The sequence below is a fragment of the Anser brachyrhynchus genome, assembly GCF_964034855.1.
Source record: "Anser brachyrhynchus genome assembly, chromosome: 1".
NCBI lineage: Eukaryota > Metazoa > Chordata > Aves > Anseriformes > Anatidae > Anser > Anser brachyrhynchus.
In genome coordinates this window covers 35717403-35743774 of record NC_137694.1, presented here as the reverse complement: position 1 = coordinate 35743774, position 26372 = coordinate 35717403, and the positions used below count along the sequence as shown (strand labels likewise).

The 26372-nt window shown below is 39.2% G+C and overlaps 2 protein-coding genes across 7 annotated transcripts in view; both read right to left on the bottom strand.

Moving 5' to 3' along the window:
- The window catches only part of MON2 (MON2 homolog, regulator of endosome-to-Golgi trafficking), a 73608-nt gene extending 70766 nt beyond the window's left edge, over nucleotides 1–2842 (bottom strand). The window contains exon 1 of one of the 4 annotated variants that reach the window (XM_080592058.1): nucleotides 1754–2842. In XM_080592058.1, coding sequence (XP_080448184.1) covers nucleotides 1754–1864 — 111 coding nt within the window. In that variant the 5' untranslated portion in view covers nucleotides 1865–2842. The remainder of the gene's footprint in view (nucleotides 1–1753) is intronic. The other 3 variants (XM_080592055.1, XM_080592056.1, XM_080592057.1) reach the window with 3 other exon arrangements.
- A 15305-nt stretch (nucleotides 2843–18147) lies between these two features.
- The window catches only part of USP15 (ubiquitin specific peptidase 15), a 75189-nt gene continuing 66964 nt past the window's right edge, over nucleotides 18148–26372 (bottom strand). For 2 of the 3 annotated variants that reach the window (XM_080576946.1, XM_080576947.1), the window contains 8 exons: nucleotides 25522–25637; nucleotides 25126–25401; nucleotides 24758–24828; nucleotides 24272–24387; nucleotides 22316–22465; nucleotides 21822–21925; nucleotides 21155–21243; nucleotides 18148–20051 (listed from right to left, as the gene is read on the bottom strand). In XM_080576946.1, the coding sequence (XP_080433072.1) occupies nucleotides 19866–20051; nucleotides 21155–21243; nucleotides 21822–21925; nucleotides 22316–22465; nucleotides 24272–24387; nucleotides 24758–24828; nucleotides 25126–25401; nucleotides 25522–25637 (1108 nt within the window). In that variant the 3' untranslated portion in view covers nucleotides 18148–19865. Of the gene's footprint in view, nucleotides 20052–21154; nucleotides 21244–21821; nucleotides 21926–22315; nucleotides 22466–24271; nucleotides 24404–24757; nucleotides 24829–25125; nucleotides 25402–25521; nucleotides 25638–26372 lie in introns of those variants that run through there. The other variant, XR_013945210.1, reaches the window with a different exon arrangement.

Here is a 26372-nt window from a genome sequence, read left to right as displayed (position 1 = left end):
AGTGTTACATAGAAACATACATATTAGCTGCAAGGTAAGCTCATAAACTACACTGGAGGCGGTGGTTGTGAGAACAGTCTAATTACATTGAAAGTATAAGCTGAGATTATAAGTAGTAGAAATTTACTTTAAAAAGCCTATGTTTAAACGCAGTTCAAAAAGCTGGTGCTGTTCCAAATCAGCTGGAAGAGCATGCCATTCCTCTGATGGCTCTAGCCAAATCTAATCATGAGTAGAACAAATGCATGTAATTAAAATACCTGTCCAGCAGTTGCTGTTAGAGAGGAAAGAAGGATACTTGCTCCCTTAGAGGCTGGGGGAGGCTTCCAGAAGCAAGGAAGTCGGAGCATTTCCTGCAACTGCTGCCGCCGTCCTCCTGCAGGAACTGCTGCTCACCCAGACCTCCCGCAGGAGGCCACGACTCACAGCGGCACAAACTCCCCCTCTCTGCAAACACCTTTCTGCACTATTCTGTAAAGGAAACCTACCCGAACTCCAGGCAACTCAACAACTTCATTCAAAACACTTCGTTAACAAAGTAAGCAAACCAAATTTTCCGTTGAGATGTAAACAAGAACACAAAAGTCGTACTTGCACAAAAATTTTAAGTGTGCTGAACTCAAACCAGGAACTGCACGTGCAGTGGTGATTCTAACCCACAGCACAGCAAGTATAATGAAGCAATATCAAAAACAGTAACTTAAGAATTATCTTGCCCATCCCCTTCATAGATCTTGAAGACAGTAAACATCGTCACAGAGGGGAAACTTGTTCAGGGACTGAACAACTCATTTGGAGTCACACAGTAACACACTGGAGACCATGGAAGAGGCACCCCAACCTGCCCCCAAAACACACACAGATCTCTGTCCAACTGACTGCCACGTTTCTTGGCTTTGTATGACAACACACTATTCCTCAAATCATACTGGCAATGCCCTGCAACCCATAACCATAGGTATCATGCTCTGCTACAGTGCATGTGCCTCCGAGCCTTTCCCAGCGAGCACGGCCACTTAGTTTCAATTCATCTGCTCAAGCACGTAATACTTTATGGGACATTAAATATGCTATCACTTAATTGGAGCGAACGTCAGATTACAGACATAATTACTTTCTTCCAAACTGGCAGAGGTTTTTTCATATTTTCCCAGTTACCCTTCTGCTTCTGGGGTATAATCCCGGTAAATATGTTAGTGTTTTTCCTTCAAAAATATTTTCCAAACCGACAAGTGACCAACTACTGACTGGGAAGAAGCTGAACTGACTGCGTGAGGAGAGAACCACGCAGTTCAGACGTATATGTAAAACGAGGGGAAAATAGACTTTTTCTCTCTGTTTTCAAGTAACCCTCTTCTTTAAGACCACTAAACTCAGGATGCTCGCGGAGCAAACCGAGACCTGAGGCAGCGAGCCGACACGAGCAGCAATTTTGACAGCGGGAGGAACAAGCGAGCTAAGCCCGGGCTTCGTGGGCTGCAGGCGGCAGCAGGGGGCACCCCCAGGCCCCCCGGCCCGCCTCCCCCCGGTGATAACACCTTCCCCGGGGACCCCTCCCGCATCAAGCCGCCTGCCCCCGGCCGGAGGATGCGAGGCCGCCAGCCCCAAACTTTATCCCCCGGGCTCCGCCGGGAGGGCTCCGGGGGCCGCCGCCGCCGCGATCGCTCCCCTCGCCCGGCGCCGTCTCCCCCCCCTGCCCCCGGCCTGGAAGCGATCGCCCGCGGGCGCCAGAGCGGGCCCGGCCGCTCCTCACCTCCTTGACGGGGGGGAATTTTTTGCGGCACTCGAGGCTCAGGCCCCGCAGGTCCCCCTGCATGTTTTCCAGCAGCTTCTTCACGGCTTCGGGGCTGCTGGTCCCCGACATGGCGGCGCCAGGGCCGGGCGCTGCTACTCCTGCTGACGGGGACGGGGCACCGCCTGCGGTTCCGCGGCCCCGGCCGACACGTCCGCGCCCGACACCGGAACCCGCAGCCGTGGCCCCTTCCCTTCCCTCCTCCCTCTTTCCTTCCTCCCCCTCCTCCTCCTCCGAGCCACCGCCTCCCCGCTCCCACAATGCCGGGCGCCGGCAGCGCGGCGCGTCAGCCCGGGGGCGGGGAGAGCAGCAGGCCGCGGCCTCCGCCCGGCCGGGAATTAGGGAATTACGAAGTGTTTTGGTTCAAACGTAGTCCCCCGAAAACACACGCAAAAAGATGTTCAGCCGCCAACCGTTGGTTTTCGTAATGCTCCCCGTGTAACCTCAGCCACCGCAAAGGCTTGGCTGCCGCGCAGGATGGGGCTGGCTTGGAGCTGCTCTCTGAGGGGACCGTCCTGGCGGTTAAATTTCACAAAATGTCCTTCCTGAAAGAGCGATTTCTCCATATTCTGGTAGCTTTACGTCTTCAGCCTCAAAGGCTGTCTGCCTGTAATGCAGGGCGATTCTCTTGTAATTCCCTAACTCCAGGGAACTAAAAACTACCTATGGTCCATACTTTCTACCCTAAGAGTCTTGAAAAATTGTCTTAAGCAAAATGGGGGATAACATTGAAATAATTCTATTTTAAATAATGGATTGTCTTCAGATTTTCCTGAAGTCTCCAGTTTTATTCAAAGAATGTTCTAAGATTCTGTTTTGTTTTCTGTCTTTTCATGAAAAAAAAAGGAAAATAAATTGTCATAAATTTGAGCAGTTTGTTGGGGTTCATTTACTATGATACACATTGCAAGCCATACCGTAAACAGGCTGCCAGTGGCACGGTGTTACTATTCCTAGTAAGCACATTCATCTGTAGACACAAGTCTTTAAGGTATGCTTTAAGAAGCAAAAAGTGCAGGATTGCTTGATAAATAACTGATTTTAAGATCAGTGCCTTCAGGTAAGCAGTTCAGGATTTCACCTGTGGTCGGTCAAATAAAAAACAGGAGCCTACAGCATTTTTAAGGTTTCAAAATGCATTTGTTTGTGGGTTCTCAAAGGCTTTGATTTTTATATGTTTAATTTTAAAACAAACAAAAAAGTCTTTTCAGTAGGACTGTGTATGTGCTTAACCAGAAAGCATTTTCCCAAGGATTTTCCTAAGCGCTTACACTCGGGGCTTCAGTCTCAGTGGCAGTGCACAACCCAATCCAAATGCCTCGATAAGAAGCCAGGATGGTTTGCTTGGAGAATGAGGAAATTAATTAAGTCAATTTATGACTATGCATAGGTATTTCTTAGGTAAGCTTTAATTGTGTACTTCCTTTTTGTTGTTTGGACATTTCCACCTGTCTGTTTTATACAGCTTAATGGACACTGTTAGCTGTGGGCCTGTCAATACTCACCAAGTCTGCCTGTCTGCCCAAGTAAAAATGAATAATTTGTTGTGGAATAAGGGTCTGTAAACTGTTTTATAATACTGCCTTTCTAAAGAAAAGGGACCGGGTATTTTGGGTAGAATTTGAATGTGACATCTTGAGTTAGAGTTTCACGCTCTTATTATTATCCCAATAATCAAAATGAGGGAGATGCGCAAGAATGACATGTAGCCTTAGGACCCTATTAACAATTGTGAGACAAGTAAGAAGAATTGAGATTAATCACATTTAAGGGAAGGAAATTAGTATGTATTTGATTGTATGTATGTACTTCCTGCAGGCCTTTGTGTTTAGCTTAATGAAACAAGAATACTGTAAACAGCCAGTTTAGGTGGGGGACTGCTTTTACATTGTGAATGCCTGTTCAACTAGCGTGTATGGAAGATAGATGAGTTTTTCTTTAATCAAAGCCATAGCAGTTGGTTTTCCACCCTTCTTCACAGAGTAGTACCTTATTTCTGAAGTAAAATTACCGAGGGAATAGATGATTACTGCATTGGTGTAAAATTGACAAGTTGTTGGTGTATAATTCTTTTGATAAGTATTCTGTAAAAAAAATTCAGAATAGTAGCAATAAATATTTGGGAATGTAAAATATTACACCTCTCTTAGGAATAAATGTTTTATGTGTTGTTTGTGTTGTAATTAATACTATTTGTGTGAAATTATGGTTTCTTGAGTAAAATAAAAAAGCGGACTATTTAACAATGTTAATTATTTTTATAATGTCAGCTCATATCTGTTGATTATCCGTCTTTTCTTATGTATGTAGGTATCTTAGGTATGTATTGCCATAGAACTGGAAGCATGCCACAGGCCTGTTGTACTCGCCACACCTTCACAGCAACCCTGTCACCTCTCTTAAATGTACCATCTAAAAAATTTTTAAAGCTGTTTCTATCTGATGTTCCACCCTTTTCACTAGTCTTAATTTGTTTGATGCTCAGTGTTGCAGATCAGGAAAAAGAGGACCATATGCTACTCTTTTCACATGCAAAAAATATTAATACGTTCAAGTCTTAAAATAATTTTCTCATTACATTACGTCAGGTTTATTGGTCTGTTGAGATCAATGAAAAAAAGTCTTTCTGTAGCTCTCTAGTTGTCTATTACGATGCATGGTATTTAGCTTTTAGTTGTCCCCTGTCCTCTCTGCAAATTAACAGCACCCTCCTTTATCTATGTCAAATGAAAACTGGACATAAAATTTTAATAGTACCCAACACACAGTACAAGAATTCAGAATTATTCTTAAAAAATACCATGACAGTGTATTCTGGGGAATTTTTTCTGCTGCTTAAATTGAGATTATTATTTTTTAATATCACATTTTCTGCTTATATGTGGTGACACAGTATAAGCAGAAAAGTGATTCAAATCAAGTGATTTGAATCAAGTGGAGCACTTCTGAATTTGCTGTGACCTGTTGTAATTCCAGGTTTTAGGTAATTGGGCATAAAATAACTTTAATAAGCAACATGTCTATTAATTAAAGTTTGCTTTTTTCAGGTTAAGTACAGTCTTCTGTGTATCTTCTGTGAAGGCCGTTGTGTGTTTGACATTCACGTCTCAGCAATTTAGTTTAAGATTTGTTCTATTTTCATTCTTTCACTTCTTGTCATTTATTTTTCTCGTGCATTATCATTTCACCTGCTGGCCTTGACACTCGGTCTGCTCAGTGTAGGCAGCCAAATACGGCAGGATTTCTCACAGGTTTGGAGGTGAATCGTGTAAGTGCGTGCAGCATTGTAACCTCCTTCAGACTTGCTGAATACCAGAATTGGGAACTGCACAGTTCCTGAATCTCTGGCATGTCTCTTAAACATAAGATGATCTTTCTCACTGCTTTGATGTACACCTTTTGTAAATGCAGATTTACTAGTTAAGCAAAAGCAGAGTGGTTAAACTAAACTAGTCAGGATCTTTGAATGACACTTAATCAGGTGTGAATGCTGCTGACTGTAATAGCATATCATTGCAATTGATATTATTGCACGTACTCTTAACCCTAAGTAAAAATACTAGCCTGTCTTCATATGTTTTAAATAAGTCAATTTCTTTTCAAGTACCTTTTGAATCAGAAAGTAGAGCAGGTGTATTGGAACATTTCTGAGGGCATGTTTTGACTAGCAAGTTAAAAATGTTAGTTAGATGTTAAGTTAACTTTGTGTTGTGCTGTAATTATTATATTGTTTTTTGCTTTGATACTAAATTGTATTATTTTGTGATGGGCAGTGGGTGATTGAAATCGTTCCCTGTAGCTTTATTGCCCTAATTACCAACAAAAATGCTCATGAGACCTATTGTGATTCATTCAATTACCTCTCAGCACCACTGCTCGTGTTCATTCCAAGTGATGTGCATCAGTCCTTCTGATTCAATTAAAGATGGGATGGCACTCAGCTGTATTAATTTCAGGTGTCTACTCCTAGTTCTAATCCATCCTGATAGGCATTTACAGATTCAGACTTTGAATACAAGAACAGGGTTCTGTTGCCACAATGCAGAGAAGGAAAACTGACTGATTTCAACATGTTAATAGAAGTGGTTTCATGTTGATGGGAAGAATTGTAGTCTTTCCTCTGAGTTTGTTTTACCCATACACCTGTGTGCTTTTGTAACTACTGTGGATCTATACATAGTCACAGTACTAAACAATCTTCAGGATATGAGATACCATAAACTTATACACCATAAAGTAAAGGTGTTTGTACACATTTCCTGTGCTTTTGCCACTGCAGAGTTAAGAGTTATGATGAAGAAAAGTTTGCCTCATAGTAGATTGAACATAGATACTGATATCAAAAGGCAAACTTAAATTTTAAATTCAAAGAGTGAGGGATGGGTTAATACAAAATACTTCTTGTTGGCCTTTCTAAAAAAATATGCATTTTATTGGTCTGTGTAAGCAGAAAGAAGCCCTGAAGATGTGCAATACTATGGGAACACTTCATAAACTCATTAAATTATGAACACTAGAAGCTGGGCAAGAGACTATTTCTGTTGTGGCCATAAATGGGTTAAAAGCAGATGAAATAACCTGCCCTCCGGTAGCTGTGGTTGGTTTGTTTGTTTTTTAATGGAATAACAGACTTGTTCCTTTAGGATGTGGCTGTATTGGGAAGATAGATCATCCAGTACATTGAAGAATATTTTATTTTCCAGCATGAATTCCCCTTCCTGTGAGTTTAGGCTGTTCCTTTTTGCACAAATATGAGCGTGTGTTTACAAGCTAGTACAAATTTTGTTTATATATTTGCCTGTTAACATACATTTTATTTTCTTTAGTCAACTGCAAGAGCAATCCCAGTTGTCTGCCGGTGACTCATTCTCTTTGTCATTTGCAAACTCTCAGTAATTATATTATATTGTCTTTACAGACACCAACAAAAATGTGAAGTGGGAATGCCCAGAATGTTACACCTATGACATGCATTAGGCACTCAGCAATGATTCCCTACGAAGTTACAGCACAGTTGCTTCAGTCGCTACATACAAATCTCAGCCAGAGGCTTAGATGCTTTCCTGACTCCTGTGTAACCAGCCAGCAAAGCTCTTTTCCCACTTTTCTTGCTTAAATCTTGTCCAAACTGATTCTCTGATCAATGTGGTTTTGTTTGCTTGTTTGTTTGTTTGCATTGCCCTTTTGAGTACTGGTAATTGAATCAGGTGAACCTGTTAACATCTTTTCTGAGAAAGAACTGCTGTCCATTGCTGGAATTAATTTATTGCTGTCTTAGAGCTAGCAGGGTAACAGCAGACAAACAGATGCACGATATTCACCAGAACTTTTCAGCAGCTCCCGTCCCCTTGGTATTTGCAACTGAGGATAAGTCAGAATAGATTAAATATGTTTTCCTGCTCACACAGGAGGTATGTGGCTGGTCTGTGAAAAAAAATAAAAATAAAAAATAAACAAAAAAACACCTTTGTGCATTAAAACGAATCTGTACATTCCAAAATAATATTATTAATTAGATAACTGATTTATCCGTTCAGGTAGCACCTGTGAGTTTTCTCTGGAAGACAATAAGCAAGAGTCAGCATGGTATATAGCACGGTGTATTCATGTGTTTTCTTCCTGCCAAATGTGGAATGTAGAAATACAGAAACTGCGATGGAGACTTTACTTGACAGTTCATTACACTGAAAACTCTCACGCTGAACATCCCTGCTACCAGCTGAACAATTAGCACAGCATGAGGTGAGGGGTAGAGGATGAAGAAACTTCAGCAATATTGCACTTCTGATGAGAATTTACTGCAACCTCATGTCTGTTGTCAGGAATTTCAGTTTAGATATGAAGGCATAGATCTGTTGAAGCAAAAATAATCCTGATTCTTGCCGTGTGATTTGATTCAGCCCTCCTGCACTGGGCAGAGGGTTCAGCTGCACTCTCTGGAGAAGTCTTTTCCTGAGCATCTCATTCTGACTGCAGAGTGTGTAACATGAAATTGCCTGTCAGCAATGTCAGAAATACACATTGTGCTGCAGTCTGTTTGTTTTGCTGCTCTCGCATCTATTTGCCAAGAGTCTCCCTGCATCTTTTTAATCATTTCCTTTTTATTTCTGTTTCAGCATGTATGAGAAATATAGAAACATTTCCAGACGCCTTGTAGCCTACAGGCAATCTACTAATCACAAAGCAACAGCAGAGAGTAGAAGGGTGTTCCCCTGTGTAAAAATAATTCTTTTTGGCTGCTGCAGCAGAGGGAAAAAAGCCACTGTGTGCTTTCCCCAGGCTTTCATGAATCCTTAAAGAAAATTGTTCCATATTGCAGCCCCGGGGCTTCAGAGTGATACTATTACTGCAGGAGGGTTTCCATCTACTGAATGGAGTATTAGGTCCTTTGCATTAGGGGTGGCCTCCATCTATGTAGCCAACGTTGCAGCAATGTCTACAAATACAGATATTATCTATAAAAATAGACAAACTCAGCTAAGTAGCCCAGAGGCCAGCACACTATGTAGGTATTCTTTTCTTCTGACACTGCCACGGCTGTGCTGCGGGCACGACCACCAGGACTCAGCATGACTGTGTACTTTTGAGCACCTCTAGCGCAGTTCCTCCCAACTACAGTGTGAGCACTCAGTTATTTTACAGGTGGTTCTTTCTATAAAGCAGCATTAGAGATTTCTCATGGAAGAGATCTTGATGAACAGCTGTTCGGTACAGAGGCGTTGTTTGGTACAGAGTATAGACCTCTCTTAAAACAGTCCTTTCTACACGTTTCATTCAAAGAACTTTGCCCTTTATACAAATATTTGCATAGCTGCCTGTGTGGTTGTGGTTATAAGCAGCATCTGAAAGAAATTTTGTTACTCAGGTTGAGCCAAAACAGATAAACAGAATGAACACACTTCTCAGGGTGTTTGGAAGACATCCAAAGAAATCCAATCTTGAAGAGCCAAATGCTTTCCTTTGTAGTACGCTGGCTACGCAGATCACTTTCACACATATCTGGGACATGTATTCCAAATGAAGCAGGGCTGTACCGCAGCAGGTATCTGTATCCTGGCCTGGGTGCAAGCAGGTGGGTCCGTAGCCAAGTATGCCTACGTGCAGCAAGTTCATAACAATTACTGGCATTTTGAGAGCATTTCCAGAAGTTGCGAGGGGTATTTCCCAAATGGGAGCCTTTTATTTTTTTTGACATTGGTTCACAGAGCACTGTGGATGACCTTGTCTGCCTCCTCCTGCCAGCGTGTGGGTGGGTTTTGGCTGGCTGCTACCTTGAGCATAGGGAATACCTGGTCTGAACCCTCCCTGCTCCAAGCAGAAAGCCAAGTCCCAGAGCTACTGAAGGGACCATTTAGTGGGTTGTGTGGGGAGCTCATCTGAAACTTGTGCAGCCAGTCTGAGACCTTATTTCCCCTTTGGCAGCATGGTCATCAGTAGATTCCTACGGCCATCTATTTTCAGGGGTCTTACACCTCTGCTCCTGTCTTACCTAACAAAACCTCACCGTGATCTAAGATCTGATCAACAACAATTTAGTTATAAAATAACAGCATGAACCAGGACTAGACAAAGTCTTCATGAAATGGCTGTGCTCCTGATCAGCCCAGCCACACTTGGCATGCAGGATACGCAGGTGGGCTTGAATGTCTTGTCTTGCTGGAGGCAAGACCATAGAAAGCCAGGACCAGCCTTACTGACAGAGTTACAGCAGTGTTTCAAAGCACTTGACACTTTGTTTTTTCCCTTCAAGACATTTGGAGCCTTCCTTTGTAAACCTGTTTTTCAAAATTATCCAATACTCGGACACACAAACTGCAGTTTTCTAGGTTAAGACTAGGTTAGGACTTGCCACATAGTATGGCTCTTCTGTTACTGTCTTATTTAAAAAAATAACCTCATAATGTACAAGAATCACTTGTAGATTTTTTCTTTTCTAGTAGTTTTCTGTATCTTTCACTAAGAAGTTAAATCCATTGCTAGGAACCAAGTTACTTTTGTTTTCTTTCTCTACAAGGCAACTCATAGCTGTCAAAGATGTTGGTATTTGTTTGCCTGTTAGTGACTTGTGGGTTTTTTTTTTTTTTATATTTTATTCATAGGATGCTGCTTTTTGTTTTTTTTTTTTTTTTTTTAGAATGTATTTGAAACCCCAGGCCCATCCTTATAAATATTCCACAGCTACTTTCTCATTACATTCATTTTTTCTATTCATGTGGTAGTCTTTTGCTTAATCCTGCCCATGTCTTAGCTGTGATTCATGGCTTTTATATACATTCACAGTTCTGCACCATTTCTTCCTCTTTGCCATGAGCTTTTTTTTTTTTTTTTTTTTTCCCTTCCTACTAATGTACAATCTCATTGGATTACTTGATATGTTTGTTCAGGAATGGAGTATGTAAATTTAAATTTTTAGGTCTCATTTGTTTACTTTTCTTTTTAACAGCACATTTGTTCATAGAACGTTTTTGGAAGATTTTATGAGTTAAATAAATTAAGTTGGTATGTCTATATGGGCTTTTTATTTCAGAGAAAGAATTACATGTCAGTCAAATTCTAATAATATTGTCAAATGCTACAGGGAAAACTGTGATATTATAATCCATCACACTTGATATTAAGGAAGTAATTTGCATCATAAAAATGAGGTCTCTAAATGACAATCTCAGACTGAGCATGATGTTAACCAAACAGAAATCCAAAGATTGTAGAGAGAGGATGCTTCCCACAGTGTGTAATTCTACAAACATCTTTGATTTATCTCTTAATCTTCACCATCTTATTTAAAATTATTACCGAAATATATAAGGTTACATTTCCTGAAGACAACTTCTAAGTCATAATTTCCTATACCAAAAATCAACATGTATGGCTAATTTCCTCAAATTCTGTAAAAACAAGTTATTTGAACAATTCAAAATAAATGTTTTATGAAGAAACTTCTATTGCCTCCATCCCATCAGTTGATCTTGGTTATTGTTTATTGTGAGCATCAGAAATTCAATTTTTTTTATTACATTTCATCAAAACATTTCCATTGACTTTATTGCCCAGAAGCGTACTGGATTGGTCTTAAAACAAAAACAAAAACAACAAAAAAGTGCATTTTGTTTTAAATTGAGAACTTGAAAAGAAAACATATTTAGTATATAAATGATTTACAGTAAAAAATAAAAACATTTACATAGTGTCTGTAGCCATAAACTTAATGATGGCAAAGAAATTTTTTAAAGAGAAATATGTGAAAATTAAAGTGCTGCTGTTGACAGTCCCAGCACAGTCCTGAAAAATGTCTGAATCTGTGTTTCTGTTCTACAAATGCTTGTGCATGAGATTATTTGTTTTTGAGCTGCTGCTTTGTGAGTGTCTGAGGGTGAAAAACTTGCACGTGCTAATAGACTTAACAAAGTTGAACAGAAGTCTAACAAGAACTGCAAATAAAATTATTTTTGCCCACACTCCAAGTTTCTCCCGCTTCCAAATCCTTTCAGCATTTATAAATATGCCACAGCTGCTTAAACTGCTATAACCCCCCTGCTATAGTCAGGGGTGTATTGGAAAACCTTGCTGTCAATAGTTTCTTTGATTCCAACGGGCAGGGTGGTGGCGCCTGGCGCAGGAACATCTGGAGCAAACCCTGGGGTGCTGCAGCGTGGGGACACCCCAGGGGAGCGCTTGTGGAGGCAGCAGAGCTGGGTGCCTGCTATGAGACGCATGTCACAGCCCGTCATAAGGGGATTTCAACACTTTCGAGCAGATAAACAGACAGAGACATGTTCATCCTTATTCGTGTTTGAGAACTGGACATCTGAAGAGTGAACGAGGCGCCGTCTCAGCTTACTGCTTATGATCCTTGTCACTCATGGCAAAATTACACAGGCCATCAGTCTCACCAAATAAATAGGTCATTCAGACACTGCATTTAGTTCACCGAGCAGCTATTAGGTCACGCAGAATCAGTCAGCACGAGAGATGATGTGCTTTATTTGGTTTTGCAATGCAACCACGGCGCAGCAGTGCTGGGTAGCTTTTATTGACCTGCTCACTTGTGGCTGAGCACACCGAGCTTGTGGAAGCTGCCGCTTCACCTTGGATGGGGGAGCAGAACTACAACGGGATCCAAGTGCCCGTTCCTCTCTTCAGCAAGTTGCAGAAGGAAACAGGTACTATGTGAGCACTCATAAACCACGTCTTCCTTCAATACCACCGAGAAACATCTATCTGAGTCGGCAGAAGACATGCTGTTTGTAGTAGCTCTTAATAGGTATAGCTGGTGCAGAGTTACTAATTGCTGTCCCTTCTGTCTGAGCATTTTCTCCTCAGCTGAGACACATTTCCACAACACCCCCAGAGCAGTTTGTGTTTTATAGCATCAACAGATGTTGAAAACAAGCAAAACTCATTTGAATTCTTTCCCCATGCTTTTCATTGTGTTTTAGAGAATGGTTTCTTGCCCTCAGACCCAGCAGCAGACTTTATTTTGATTACATGATTTGTAGTTTTTAATTTTTATTTTTGAGGAACCATGTATTTTTCACCATGGGCATGTCTGCATCTGTCATTGTTCATTAATGGAAATTTCATTAAAAAAGCAGTAATGCTCATCCAGCATTACAATGAAAGAACAAAAAGGAAGGTACATGTGCCAGTTTGGGAAGTAACCTGGCCAAGTGTTATCTTTGGAAAACAACAAAAAAAACAAAGCTGTCATTGGTCATGCAGACAGGATTTGGTGGAGCTTGATGAGTATGATTTATATTAATAGCAATAGTGCATGGAAAAAAAAATCATTTTGTATTCTGAAGTACGAGTATGGGTTTTATTCCCCAAGTACCAAATACCTACAATGCCAGCGAGTGAAGGCCTTGACTCAAACTGCATTGAGCTCAGAGGAAATGCCTGCAGGTTCGGTCCTCCGTTCAGAGCACCTCATAGATCTTGTAAGAGATGTCACTTGGTGTGAACAGGCAAGAACATTCCTCTGACAAGAATGTGGTGTTTGCAGGTGCAGGGATTTTAAAACTAGGGCAGATAAGGCAGATGGAGGTCTCCATTCTGGCAGAGGAAGGGCTGGTGCCACCCCAACTGCCTCTCTACTTGGTCTAGAAGAGGTGTCCAGCCCAGGTTTAACACACACACACACACACACATTTACTCTGGGGTTGTATCTTTTTTTTTTTTTTTTTTTGGTATAATGTCTCCCAGGTTACATCGTACCATTTAAAAGGTCGTAACTCACATGGTATATTTTCCCAGGATCCTTACCACAGACTTAGGAAGGCTGAACCACCCTCTTATATCTGCTTACGCATCCAAGGAGAAGTTCTTATGCCACTCTTTCACACGTGGAATCACTTGGCCCCTAGGGCTGCACGAAATTTCAGGTATTTGCTACTTTCTGGGGTAGTAACAAATATATATAGTTTATTACCCACTTTCTATAGCTATGATCTGAGTATTTCATACACTGAATGAGAACATTAATTTAAGAACAAGTGCCACCAATGTCCCCAGTAATGCCCCTACTCCACAATGATTTCCTAAGGAAAACTATTTGCAGACTGTTGCTTAGTTCTTACTCTTTCGAAATGTATTGGGTGATACCACATGATACGCAACTTGAAACTTGATGTGATAATTAACTTATTCCTGGTGCACCTGTATTATAATATTTATCAATGCTATTTTGCACTTAAGAACACCGTAATATCTAAATGAAAAAATAAAAATAAGAAATAATGAAAAGTTTTCCATTAAGTTACATTGACTGACGTGAATCCTTTATCATTTGAGTCCTATGTCAGCTTTTCCATTATGTGGCCCAGGAGGACTGTTAATGCTGCCTGGCATACAGTTACCCAGTTCATTCCCTACCTAATGGGATACCTGGCTACAGATTTGTAACATTTGGGCTCTTCCGGGGTTTCCATGCTATTCCAAGATTTCATTCTTTTCCTGTGAGATTGCTCCCTCCGGATGTATTAGGAGCATGTGGTGCCCCTTCAACACTGGAAATAAGGAAACGGAACTGTTTTCACAATTTGTTTACCCAACCAAGGAAAAGAACAAAAAATCTGAAGGAAAAAAAGCACTTTGCCTGCACATTAAGAATATGCTTATTCTGTCAAATATAGCTTTCATATTAATTGTGTCTTACTACATTTGTAGTGATTTTCTTTGTCAAAGTAACTAGCACTTAAAAACAACATGAAAACATACTCTGAAATTAGAGCCTGATATCACAGATTAAGGCATAATTTTCGAGGAAAGTTGGTAGATCTGCCAATTAATTTCTTTGCCTGTCATACTGACTTCCCCCTGATGATTTCACTTAAAAAATACATTGCTCTTCATAACAGAGGGTGAATTTGGTGGCAAGGCTATAAGTGGTAGAGCCTTCCCATTAGCAGCTAGCTGTAGATGCAGAAGATGTTCCTGTATCATCTGGCAGGGTAATATCTGACAAGTTTTCTTGCCTGTCATCTCAACTGTAAGTCACAAATGTTACTTCAGTGTGCCAGGAAGACAGGCAGGACTTCAATTTTAATGGATGACAAAAAAGATCAAGGGACTGGTTGGCACCGGAGCACCCAGAGTGCTGGGTGAGGCCAACTAAAGAGGTCACGGGCAACGGCTCCTCACCTCTCCTTGCCCTTGGCCAAGCTTTAAATAATAAGTCACTGTCGAAAGACCCGTAGTGCAACTGGGAATTGCAAGCTGTCTCCTGCCTCCTACTCTATTTTGTTTCTGTGACTCTCACATTAACAAGGTTTACTATATGTTGCCTTTTTTTTTTTTTTTGGTTTCGTGCTGATTCTTACAGCCATCGAAAAGCTTGCTGTCACTGTAACTGAAATAAAAGAAAGCATACTGCAGGTTTTTTGTCAGAAATGATTTGTAAAAAGAAATGGCAGGAAGCACTTTCTTGTCTATTTATAAGACTAGGTGAGTGCCAACAGCTTTTGATAGACATTGTAAAAGATAATGATCTTTCTGTAGTTTTAATTTTAAGCATGTCCACACTGAATGAATTATGTGTGAATACATAATAATTTTACCAAACTAACAATTTGGCTAAATTCCCGGAAACCTTTGAGACATTCACATAGAAAAGTCATTGATTTTTATGTCTGGTTAGGAAGCTTACAAACTCAGTGTGTTAGAAGTCAAGTTAAAAATAACAGAACGTCTCTTAGAAACTAAAATATCTATTTATTTTTTTTTCTAATTGACATTTTCCAAGAACTTCCAAAAGTTAGCCTGGGCATCTTATAAAATGTCCTAAAATACAGAATCCTCATGAAATTTCTGCCTCCTCTCCCAGATTATGAAAGTGGCATTTTGAGAAGGTCTGCTGGGAACAGGCTCTAAAAGAAAAAAGTGAGCCTGTCTTTCACTTCCAAAGAAGACCCTCAAGCACTTAATGAAGAACAAGATTCACAATAATGAATCTTCATAGTTGCCATTGCTATAGGAAAATTGCATTAGCTCAAGAAAGCTTCCTGGAAATTTTTCACCCAGCATGTTAAACATGTATGTACATGTGTCTCTGTGCATCCTGTTCTCTTTTCCAGACAATACAAATCATTTAGGGAGCATCAAGAAATAAAAAAAGAGCGGGAGAAAAAAGAGTTTCTTTCTCCCAGGTCACGCAAACTTAAAGCAACTATGATCTGGAAAGAAGAGCTGGGTTACAATGGTATTGTGCTTGGGCTGCTGCAATGACTTCTCACCACCTGCCTCAGGTGGAAGGCAGTATGAAAAAGATTAGTTTCCTAACCAGATGTCTAACAGCTAACTAGATAGTCAGGGAAATATGCAGCCACATGCAAAATGCAGCAACAAGCTCCAGATCTCTTCAATGACAACCACTCAAACCTACGACTCAAGAGAAGAAAATCTTAAACCATGCAATAAGAACCAAGAGTAGGCACCTATTTTAAGGGACCAAGGCTCTTTATTGTAGTTGCTGATGTCAGGTTGGGCTCTTAAAAAGAGGAGGAATCTCACAGAAAATACAAATATTAATGTCACCGATATTTTTGTTTGCAAGAATGAGGAAAAAATGGAGTATGAGCTACCTATATAGGATCTTCTTAACCTTGTTATTGAGGACTAAGTAGTATGCGTAGATACTGTTCACATGAAGTAATTCAGTCACAGTCCTCTCCTCTCAGGCAAACCAACTAACTAAGTAAATTTGAATCAAAATTCTAATTTTCAAACTCAAATTGAGTTTCCGTATCTTAACATTCTGGCAGCCTCCAAAGAAGCTGCAGAAACATTATAGAACTGATATAAGACCAACCAATACATCGGGGGGGAACTAGGTGTCCTTAGCCACATAAGCCCTCTTTGAGATCTGAAGCACAAAGAGCAATCATGAAAATTAAATATAAATAGTTAAAAATTGCTTTGAGACTAACATGGTTATGTTACACCAAAAGTTAGCAGGGTATCCTGAAATTAAGTTGGGAGAGAAGGCAGGATCATCAAATAGGTATGATAAAGCATTTAGAGATGGTATGTACTTTATCACTTGGTGTATATATAGATAGAATACTGGGCAGGTAGAAGCAGAGAAGACTTACATTGTGTTGTAACAATCAGCACCTCTATCAAAAACACGTTAAAACAGGTATTTTACTGTTTTGGTATCATCTTTTTGAAAGGGCTTTGCAGCCCTTTGATATCAGTGGCAGATCCATGAAAGACATTCCCAGTGTTGATTTTTTCCTCCTTTGTCAACAGTCTAAATGAATTCTGGTGAAAGTGGTTAAGTTTCATCTATATCTATAAGAAATCTGAATTACTGGACAAAGTAACTCTGATTTCATGACGCCCCCATCTAAAACCGGGGTTCTGATTATTCTCTTCAGGGAACATTTCCTGCAGACTTGAGTTGGGACAATCCTCAATGTCAATACAGGCCAGGTGATTAGTGGATCGGGAGCAGCCCTGCAGAGGACTTGAGGATACTGGTGAATGAAAAACTGAGCATAAGTCATCAGCGGGCACTTACAGCCCAGACAGCCAATTGTGTCCTGGGCTGCTTCAAAAGCAGTGTGGCCAGCAGGGCGAGGGAGAGGATTGTCCCCCTCTGCTCTGCTCTTGTGAGACCCCACCTGGAGTGCTGCGTTCAGCTCTGGGGCCTCCAGCACCAGAAGGACATGGACCTGTTAGAACTAGTCGAGAGGAAGGCCATGAGGATGCTCAGAGGGCTGGAGCACCTCTCCTATGGGGACAGGCTGAGGGAGTTGGAGTTGCTCAGTCTGGAGAAGAGAAGGATCCAAGGAGACTTCATTGCAGTCCTTCAATATATATAAGAAAGACTTTTTATCAGGGTCTATAGTGACAGGGTATGTGGCAATGGCTTTAAACTGAAAGAAGGTAGATATAGATGGGATATAAGGAAGACATTTTTCACGATGAGCATGGTGAGGCACTGGCACAGGTTGCCCAGAGAAGCTGTGGATGCCCCATCCTTGGGAGTATTTAAGGCCAGGCTGAATGGGGCTTTGAGCAACCTGGTCTGGTGGGAGGTGTCCCATGGGTTGGATTAGATGGTCTGAGATCCCTTCCAACCTAAACCCTTCCATGAATCTTTGATGTGTGAACATGTTTTACACCTGGTGCTCAGGCAGTCTGGTAGTATTTATTTGGCACATACATCTAGCAATGGAGCTTCTAGGAAAATTTCTTTCAAGTTACAATACCAACAGAAGTAAAATACGAACTCTTCTAAGGAAGGGAGAGGCTAACGTGACATAGGAAAACCAATGGGAGTATGAATGAACGGGGCCTTCTGTAGGAAAGTAAATTTGTGTGTGGTATTCAAAGAGGTGGTTACTTCTCCAGCACTGCTTTCTCTACTCCACACATCATCCTCTCTCAAGTGTTCTTATTAACATTAGCAAGTTCACCTGATGAGCTGTTTTCATTTTGTACTTAATTTTGTACTGGGCTGCTATATTCTACACCTAAATATGAGGTTTTAAGCAAAAAACTTAGACCATTTTTTCCCCACCATGTCAGTTTGTCCAATCTTAAATATTATTGCCTCATTCCACAAACTAATTCAGGGTTAATATCTTCCCCACTTGATAATTATTACAGTATTTTTAAATTTTATTTATCACATCATTTTTTTTCCTTATAAATGCTTTTTAGAACCAGACAATGACAGAACAGAATGTTTTACACATACTATCTTATGGAAATGCTATTAATCTTATTCTGTGTTGGTAATTAAATAGCCATTTTGTAACTGATGATAACAGAAATCTTCTGATTAGACAAAGACTACCCACTACACAAATACTGTGGTGAAAGTTTTTGTAAGAAACTGAAAGACTAAATAAGGCCTTGAATAGCTTTATTGAAATCTGTATAAATAAACATGCGCATTTCAAATGTAAACCCAAGTGAACTCAAGTGCAGACAAAATTTTAACCTCTGTCATGCAGGAGGTTAGTTTACATTAAAAAAAAAAAAAACTCAAAGCAGCTTTAAAATACCAGGATGAAACACCAGTTTTAATATCAAGGTATAAAGCAAAGCCATGTCCAACATACCTCATTTATATCCTGGTCAAATGCAATTTTTTAAACTTTTTAATGCTAACATAAATAAATAATTTACCAAAATGTGCACTCACAGAGTGAACTTTTATTTACAATACACAATTTATAACCTATTGTATTTGATTAGTTCAAGTGAAGAACATCATACTTTTTGCTTTTTTTTTTTCATTATCTGTTTAAACAGTGGGACACAAAGCGATTCTCCAGGTAGTAGATATGTGAAGTGTGCCCCTGCAGTTAAGGGTTCCTCTCAAAGGCAGTATTGTATACAAATCAACAATACATTCTTCCAACTAGATCAAAGGGAAAGCAGCAAATTAAAAAAAAATGTTTCAAACTGTCACACTTATTTTGGCATCCTGGACCCCTGAACATAGTCAACTAAAATCCAATTTGAAGTTTTTATGCCTTATATACTGTACAGGTTCTGACTTGAACATGCAAATGCCAATTCTCTTATTATAATGAGTTACCTTTTCAGATATGCAGTAAGGCTATGGTGAATTCCATCAGGAACACACAAAGAAAATTAACAGGCCTACCTTTAAAACCAATTTGTTCATTAACAATTTAAAGGCAGGTTATATTGAAAAAAATCTCATCTAAGCCCGATGCACAGTCATTACTATTGATACAGAATACTATTAAATCTGACCCTATTACAGAGTAGTTTGCAAGCTGTCAGACTATGAAAACTGGGGAGAGAACTTACAGCACAATTTTAAATTTTGGACTGACATCAGATTAAAATTATGCATGTCTTATAAGCAAGATAACAGGAATTATGTCTGCAGCGTAGATTCCAACAAGCAACAAAGGATACTTACATTTAATTGAAAATCTTTTTGTTAATGCAGCATGACATCCAGAACCTGTTCCACAGCAGCAGTAAGGTGAACGTAATATTCTGGATGCTCAACTATATCACAAAAGGTTAAAACACCTTTTCAAGCTATTTCTTCTATCATGATCGAATTTAAAAAAAAATATTAATTTTTAGGGAGAAACAAAAATTTGATGTTTCAAGAAAACTACTGCTTATATATTTATGACATTTTTACTTGTAGTCTGTGTGACAGCCTAAGGTACATGAATGTATTCATCTAGGAGCTAGACTTGGCAGTAGTATTCTTGCAGTACTAAGAAAATAAATGTCAGAAGTCCACAGATTTAACATTTTAGTTATTAACTCACATCCAAAACAAAAGAAAACATAATCCATCAGAACAGCAGCAGAAAACTTAAAAGGGGTTTATTTGTGATTTCCTATATATAGCTTGTGAATACAAGACTAAATGCATTAGAGACAATTTCTGTTAAAGGTTTTATTGTTTCACTTCAAGTACTGCACATGTTAAAATGTAATAAAGATTTACATTCTGTTATCTGAAATTCCCCATCTCAGATTTTTATTTTTAATTTGTTGGGCAATTTCACTCTTTCAATAGGTATCCCCAGTAAGAAAGTCTCTTTTATGGCTTCTAGTTCTTCCATTAATTAGTGTGCATACAATTTTCATTTTCTATATCATTATCGTTTTCATTGCTGTCTTCATCACTTTCTAATGGGATGCCTGTGGCAGCTGAAGCACCTTGTTTAGTTTCCCGGTCAAGAGGAAAAAAGCCAGTTCCACTGATTGTGTCCTGTCTCTGGTAGAAGAGCACATATGCTGCTTTGGACTGTAAAAGAGAAGAGTATAATATGCTGATGAGACTCCAGACAAAACATTTAAAATCAGTCTTTTTTTCTTTTTTCCTTCTAGGCCCATAAGCTAAAATTATATAGATAAACAAAGCTTTCATAATAGATTATTTTTGCATGTTAATAGATTATTTTGCATGTTGATCTGGATAGGCTGGAGCGATGGGCTGAGGTCAACTGTATGAAGTTCAACAAGGCCAAGTGCCGGGTCCTGCACCTGGGGCGTAACAACCCCAAGCAGAGCTACAGGCTGGGAGATGAGTGGTTGGAAAGCTGCCTGGCCGAGAAGGACCTGGGAGTACTGGTTGATAGTCGGCTGAATATGAGCCAGCAGTGTGCCCAGGTGGCCAAGAAGGCCAACAGCATCCTGGCCTGCATAAGAAGCAGTGTGGCCAGCAGGTCTAGGGAAGTGATTGTGCCCCTGTACTCGGCTCTGGTGAGGCCGCACCTCGAGTACTGTGTTCAGTTTTGGGCCCCTCGCTACAGGAAGGACATGGATGTGCTCGAGTGAGTCCAGAGAAGGGCGACCAAGCTGGTGAGGAGTCTGGAGAACAAGTCTTACGAGGAGCGGCTGAGGGAGCTGGGCTTGTTCAGCCTGGAGAAGAGGAGGCTCAGGGGCGACCTTATCGCTCTCTACAGTTACATTAAAGGAGGCTGTAGCGAGGTGGGGGTTGGTCTGTTCTCCTACGTGCCTGGTGACAGGACGAGGGGGAATGGGCGAAAGTTGCGACAGGGGAGTTTTAGGTTGGATGTTAGGAAGTACTTCTTTACCGAAAGGGTTATTAAGCATTGGAACGGGCTGCCCAGGGAGGTGGTGGAGTCACCATCCCTGGAGGTCTTTAAAAGACGTTTAGATGTAGAGCTTAGCGATATGGTTTAGTGGAGTACTTAGTGTTAGGTCGCAGGTTGGACTCGATGATCTTGAGGTCTCTTCCAACCTAGAAATCTGTGATACTGTGATACTGTGAGACAATCTACTCCCTACAAATGTACTGCAAGGTTCATGACTAACACTTTGCTTTTCTTCCCTCAAGTTAGTATCATCAACAGTGTCAGTTTTAGAAAAGCAAAAAGTACTTGCCACTATTTGGTCCTCACATGCAGTTGACACACTACTGTCATCAAAGTAGTACCATTTTCCGTCATCTTTATTTTTTGCGAAAGCAGTATCTAGAACAACAAAAGTGCAACGTTTAAGGACTTTGTATCTTCTTAGATCTACTGCAATCAGTTGCTACAGTTTGTAATTGTCAAACACTTGACTTCTAACTACTAAAAATCTGTTATCACTATTAGAAAGTTTACACTTTCACACTTCTTACATTCCTTTAAACAACACTTAACCAATAACATTCCCTTTCTAAGGAGAATGTATATAGAGAAAGGAGAGGTGAAATAAAAACCCGCGGTCACTTTTTCATTTTTCTCTCTCCTTTCAATGAGATGTACAATGTACAAAAATACAGACGAGTAAGACAAAATAAATTGTCAGACTACAGTAGCTCTTACAGATCTCCTAACCTTTCTCTTTTCACAATATCCATAACTAGAAGCGTAAAAGGACTACAATTATCCTTGAAAGCTCATTTCATATAGTTTTTTTTATTAGAACACCCGTGAAAACATTTCAAGGTAATGAAAAAAAACTACCCCTCAATCATTAAAAAATGGCTTTCACTGAAAATGATCGATACTTAAATAAACATAAAAAGTTGATATGTAAAATGATTATACTTGAAATAACTTACAATGCCCTCCTCCCATTCCTCCATAGTGGTTGGAGACAGCAATCAAGTTGTAGCGGCAAGGCCCTGCATTTGGATTAATAAGGAACTCTGACATGTCCAAGTCACTGTTAAAAAGCACAAATAAAAATAAATTAAAATACTAGTTCTCTCTCTATATATATTAATCCATTTCGCGTTTTGAGCCCTTTACTTTACATTTTCCATAAAACATGCATATACCACACCATACTGACAGTGCATCTCTTTCAGTCTGAAGAGTGGAACCAGAACCAGTAATCTTACCCCAAATGCTTGGTAGAGTTCTTCCATACTTATCTACTCTAATTATATTTTTATAAAATTCATACTTTTCACTTACAAGCATTTTATCATCAGTAGTTACTGGATCCATGCGTGGAAGCTGAGAACAAAAACATTCTACACAATTGTTGGATTAAACTTATGTCCTAGTCATGCTGTTACCCTTCTAGCACCAAAACACTTAGGTTTCTTACTTTATTGGAAAGTCAACCAGTGTGTCCAACTTGTCCCTCATGTATCTGCTGTAGGAAAAGCGCTTCAGATGGACTACCAGTACTGGGGGAAGTGACCACAAGTCTAACTTTTTGGTAGCTTGTTGATGTTCTTTACAGTTTGGACAATACCTAAAAGAAAAACATACTAATTAAATAAGTGCAGTCCATATATATGTTCAATACATTGCTATAGAGAAAGCCAGCAACATGGGAGGAACTGAATGAGCAAAAGCTTACACACACTGATACCACTTCTAGTTTAAAACACAAGATACTGCTGTGCAAGAAGGCTTACAGTGAAGCTTGACAGTGTTTAAAACACGTTAGTATCACCCTCCGCTACAGCAATCTCTTCTCCTATCGTAGTCTCTGTAGTCTTTACTTAAAGCAGTTTTCTCACATTAAGACAAAAGGTCAGGAAAACTCAGTACAAGCGAGTCCATAATTCACAGGCAACTGTGGTTCTTCCAAGTTTCAGTTTTCAAATCCATCCATCTCCCACCCCATCCCCCTCACCACTAAAATGACTACTGGAACCTGCAAAAGCTCTCTACATTTATTCTCTAATTAGGCAAGTGCTAAAAAGGCTGTGACTTATCATAAAAGTTTCTGCTCCCTACTTGAATACTTGAATCTTTCAAGAACTAAGGCTCAGGGAGGAAAGTAAGTAAGAATCATGCATGAAAACAACTCTTCTGTAAAGCTGCCTATGCATATTCCACTTCTTGGTATCTAACAAGAAAGATCTAGGAAAAGAAGATGAAAAGATTCCTAATTCCTTAATTAGGAAGGGCTGCAGAAGACCGCATTGCACCAATTGTAAGGGAAGGCTGTGACTGAAGAACTGTGTTCTCATTTGTCTGAGGGTATCTGCAATACAAATATCACTAGTCTAGGGGTGATGAGACCTGGGAAGACCAGACAAATCAAGAAAAAAATGTGATGAATGACTTCTTGTGAAATGTATCTAGAAGCAGCTGCTCTACTTCAGCAGTACCAGTATTTCATTTTATTTTTGATTTCCAACACTCTACTTAAAACGTGTTGCAAAAAGGGAAGCACTTCATGGTACTTGAGCTATATCTCAAATAGTTTGTCCAGTGTTGTATAATCTACTCAACCTAGAAAAAATGAGAAGTTTCGAGTCAGCCTTCTCCCCTGCCCAAAATAAAGGAGGATCTCTGGTTAAAAAAGTTTGGAATTCTCCAAAACTTTTAAGTATCCACAAAAGAAGTGGCAGACCCTGTTTTCAAACTGAATTCTGAGCTTCAGGTGTTAAGGAGGACTCTTAACTGTTAGAACAATCCTGGAGAAGGATGATCTTATGGAAGAATCCTGTAATTGTAAATATTCCGACATCCTTCCAATTCAGAATTTGGAACAACCATGAATCACAGCAACAGTCTCTACCAAAAAGTTAATGACATATGATTGGAACATGAATTTGAAATGTTCTACTGATTACAGACATCCCCCATTCTTTGAGTCTGTTGTTGAAGCACATCCCTATTTCATATTTTATGCAAAGCAATTTATATATTTGCATAAAAAGACCTCTAGTATGCATCAACCTTTCCCATCTCAGAAAAGAATACTTGTTTGACCCGTTGTATTATACCTGGCACAGTATTTATTAATTCACTGTGGATCACATTTCACAGGTTATGATATCTTTTGGATCTCACCCTTCCTTCTAATTCTGAATAATCATCTCCCATACAAATATAACCTTCCATATACAGTGACAACTTTTAGTTATACAGTGAATTAATATATAATATTATTTTAGAGTATAACTATGCTTGGAATTTAATATATGGAAAGATTCAAAAAGACCATAAGAAATCAATTAGGTATCGGTGATAATATTTGTTTTTGAAAAAATTTGAGAAACACAAACCACAGAATAGGAAAATTTTAATGTTTTGTCCTTACCATGGGTCTTCAGCACCTAGTTTTTCCTTTGTTGTGAACAGCTCAATGCAATCTTTTAATTTCACAAAAGGCTTTTTGGGAGGCTTATATTCCACACTCTCATGTTTTTCAAAATCCTAAAGAGAAGTATTTCTTGAGTTAAGAGAACAAATGAAACAAAACTCATTTTAGTGATGTCGTCTTACTATGAACAGTAACTACATAGCTCCTATATATGGAAAAACTGATCAGAAACCATTCAAGCAAAAGTAGTTTTCACAGTTTCAGACTTATTTCTAAATTTCTAAGCCTCAGATTTGGTAATTACTTACATGTGTAAATGAAGTTTATTTATGGTAACATTTACTATCAATAACACGAAAAAAAAAGATACCGTAGCTGCTTCTTTTGAAGAGTTTTACTATCTCTATGCCACAATCAGTAAGTTGTATTTTTCACATTTAAATTTTATTAGTGATGGAAAGGGGAGCAACATGAAAAGCTTACCTCTGCTGCACTATCATCAAAGTATCTCTTCTTCAGTTCAGGATCCCAATCCAAAGCAAGGAAAGATCTTTCTAAGATTAAAAAGATGTTTTATCTTAATTTTACTTCTTGTTTTACATCAAATTGTATCAACTTTGGGCAAACACTCAAAATAAATTAAACAAGGCTGACATGAATTTAAGATGAAAAACTGAAGTACAAACAATTTCTTCATTTCTAAGACCTAATTACAAGAACAAATTATTTCTACAGAATTTTCTCTTAAAAAGTTTATCAAATAGCATACAGAGAGAATGAAACATTATTCTGTGGAACTGAGAAAAAAGCATCAGAATCAAATGTTGCCCAACCTGTTCCCTGTGACTTACCGTCAAGCCTAGGTTGCCTGTCATCAAATCTAATATGCCTGGTATCATCTTTGATGTAATTTATGTCAGTATTGCCTAAATTATTGAACTGGAATGTAAACAATCGCTTTTTGTGTCCCGTGAGTGGTTGACCTTTGCAAGTATCCTCAGTACATAATCCATTTTCAGAGTCATTGTCACCTCCAACTGAGTCTTCTGACTGGCTGTTTTCATTCTCTGAAGGAAGTTCCTGATCCTGGCTGGATTCATCATCTTGTTCATCTGTCTCCATTTCACCTGAAACAATTGAGGAGGGAGAAATGAGGCAGAATAACAATAATTGAAAGACAATACATAATTAACTTCAATTTCAAATTGAACACAAAATACTGTACAAGTTTGGATATTCAGTCTTACTTGGAGAACCTTCTTCGTGTATTCCATTTGGGCCATTACCATTGATACCATGGTCCTTACAGCAATGTAGGGATCCTTCAGTGTCTTCACTTTCAGTGCATGTTTTTACATATCGGCTAAATGTAACAAATGAAAGCAACACTTAAGATTCAATGGATTTGATTGTTCAACCAGAGAATTAAATCGTTACAGCAAATCCTTTATAATGGACTGTATTCTTGCAATCCTTTCTGATTTATTTAGAATAAATAAACCTACTGCCTAACACGTCTATTGTTACGAGCACATCTGAAATTCTGTTGCTCTATGATCTCACATTTTTGGCAGTTATTTGATTTTATAAAACTTGACTCTTCTATCAGTTTTTATTTGACGAGCAACAACATCTTTTACTGTTAATTAACTATATTTTTAAAATAAGAAATATATGGGTTCACTTATGGGGAAAGTTACATCAACAGAAAATTAAGCATAAATTTCAATTGGAGGTTATACAACTAATTTCTTCCATATAATGACACTTAGTCCAGTCTGGTTTGAAAAAGTGCCTACCATACAGTTTTATAATATAAATTAGAATAGAAACTTGTATAGTAGATACAGGAGGTGTAACCACAGCAGACTAACTGACAAAACACCTCTGTTTTACCAAGACCTAACAGATACGAATTACTTCTGTAAACTGACAAATTAACTCTCCACCTACCTCTCAATTTTTGGATGTGGTCAAGCTAACAATAAAAAACAAATTAAAATCCACACTTATTCATATCTCAAGTGGCTAAAATTTGAGATTTAATATATTTAGCAGAAAGCAAATAAAAAAATTACTGAAATCTAATCAATTTGTT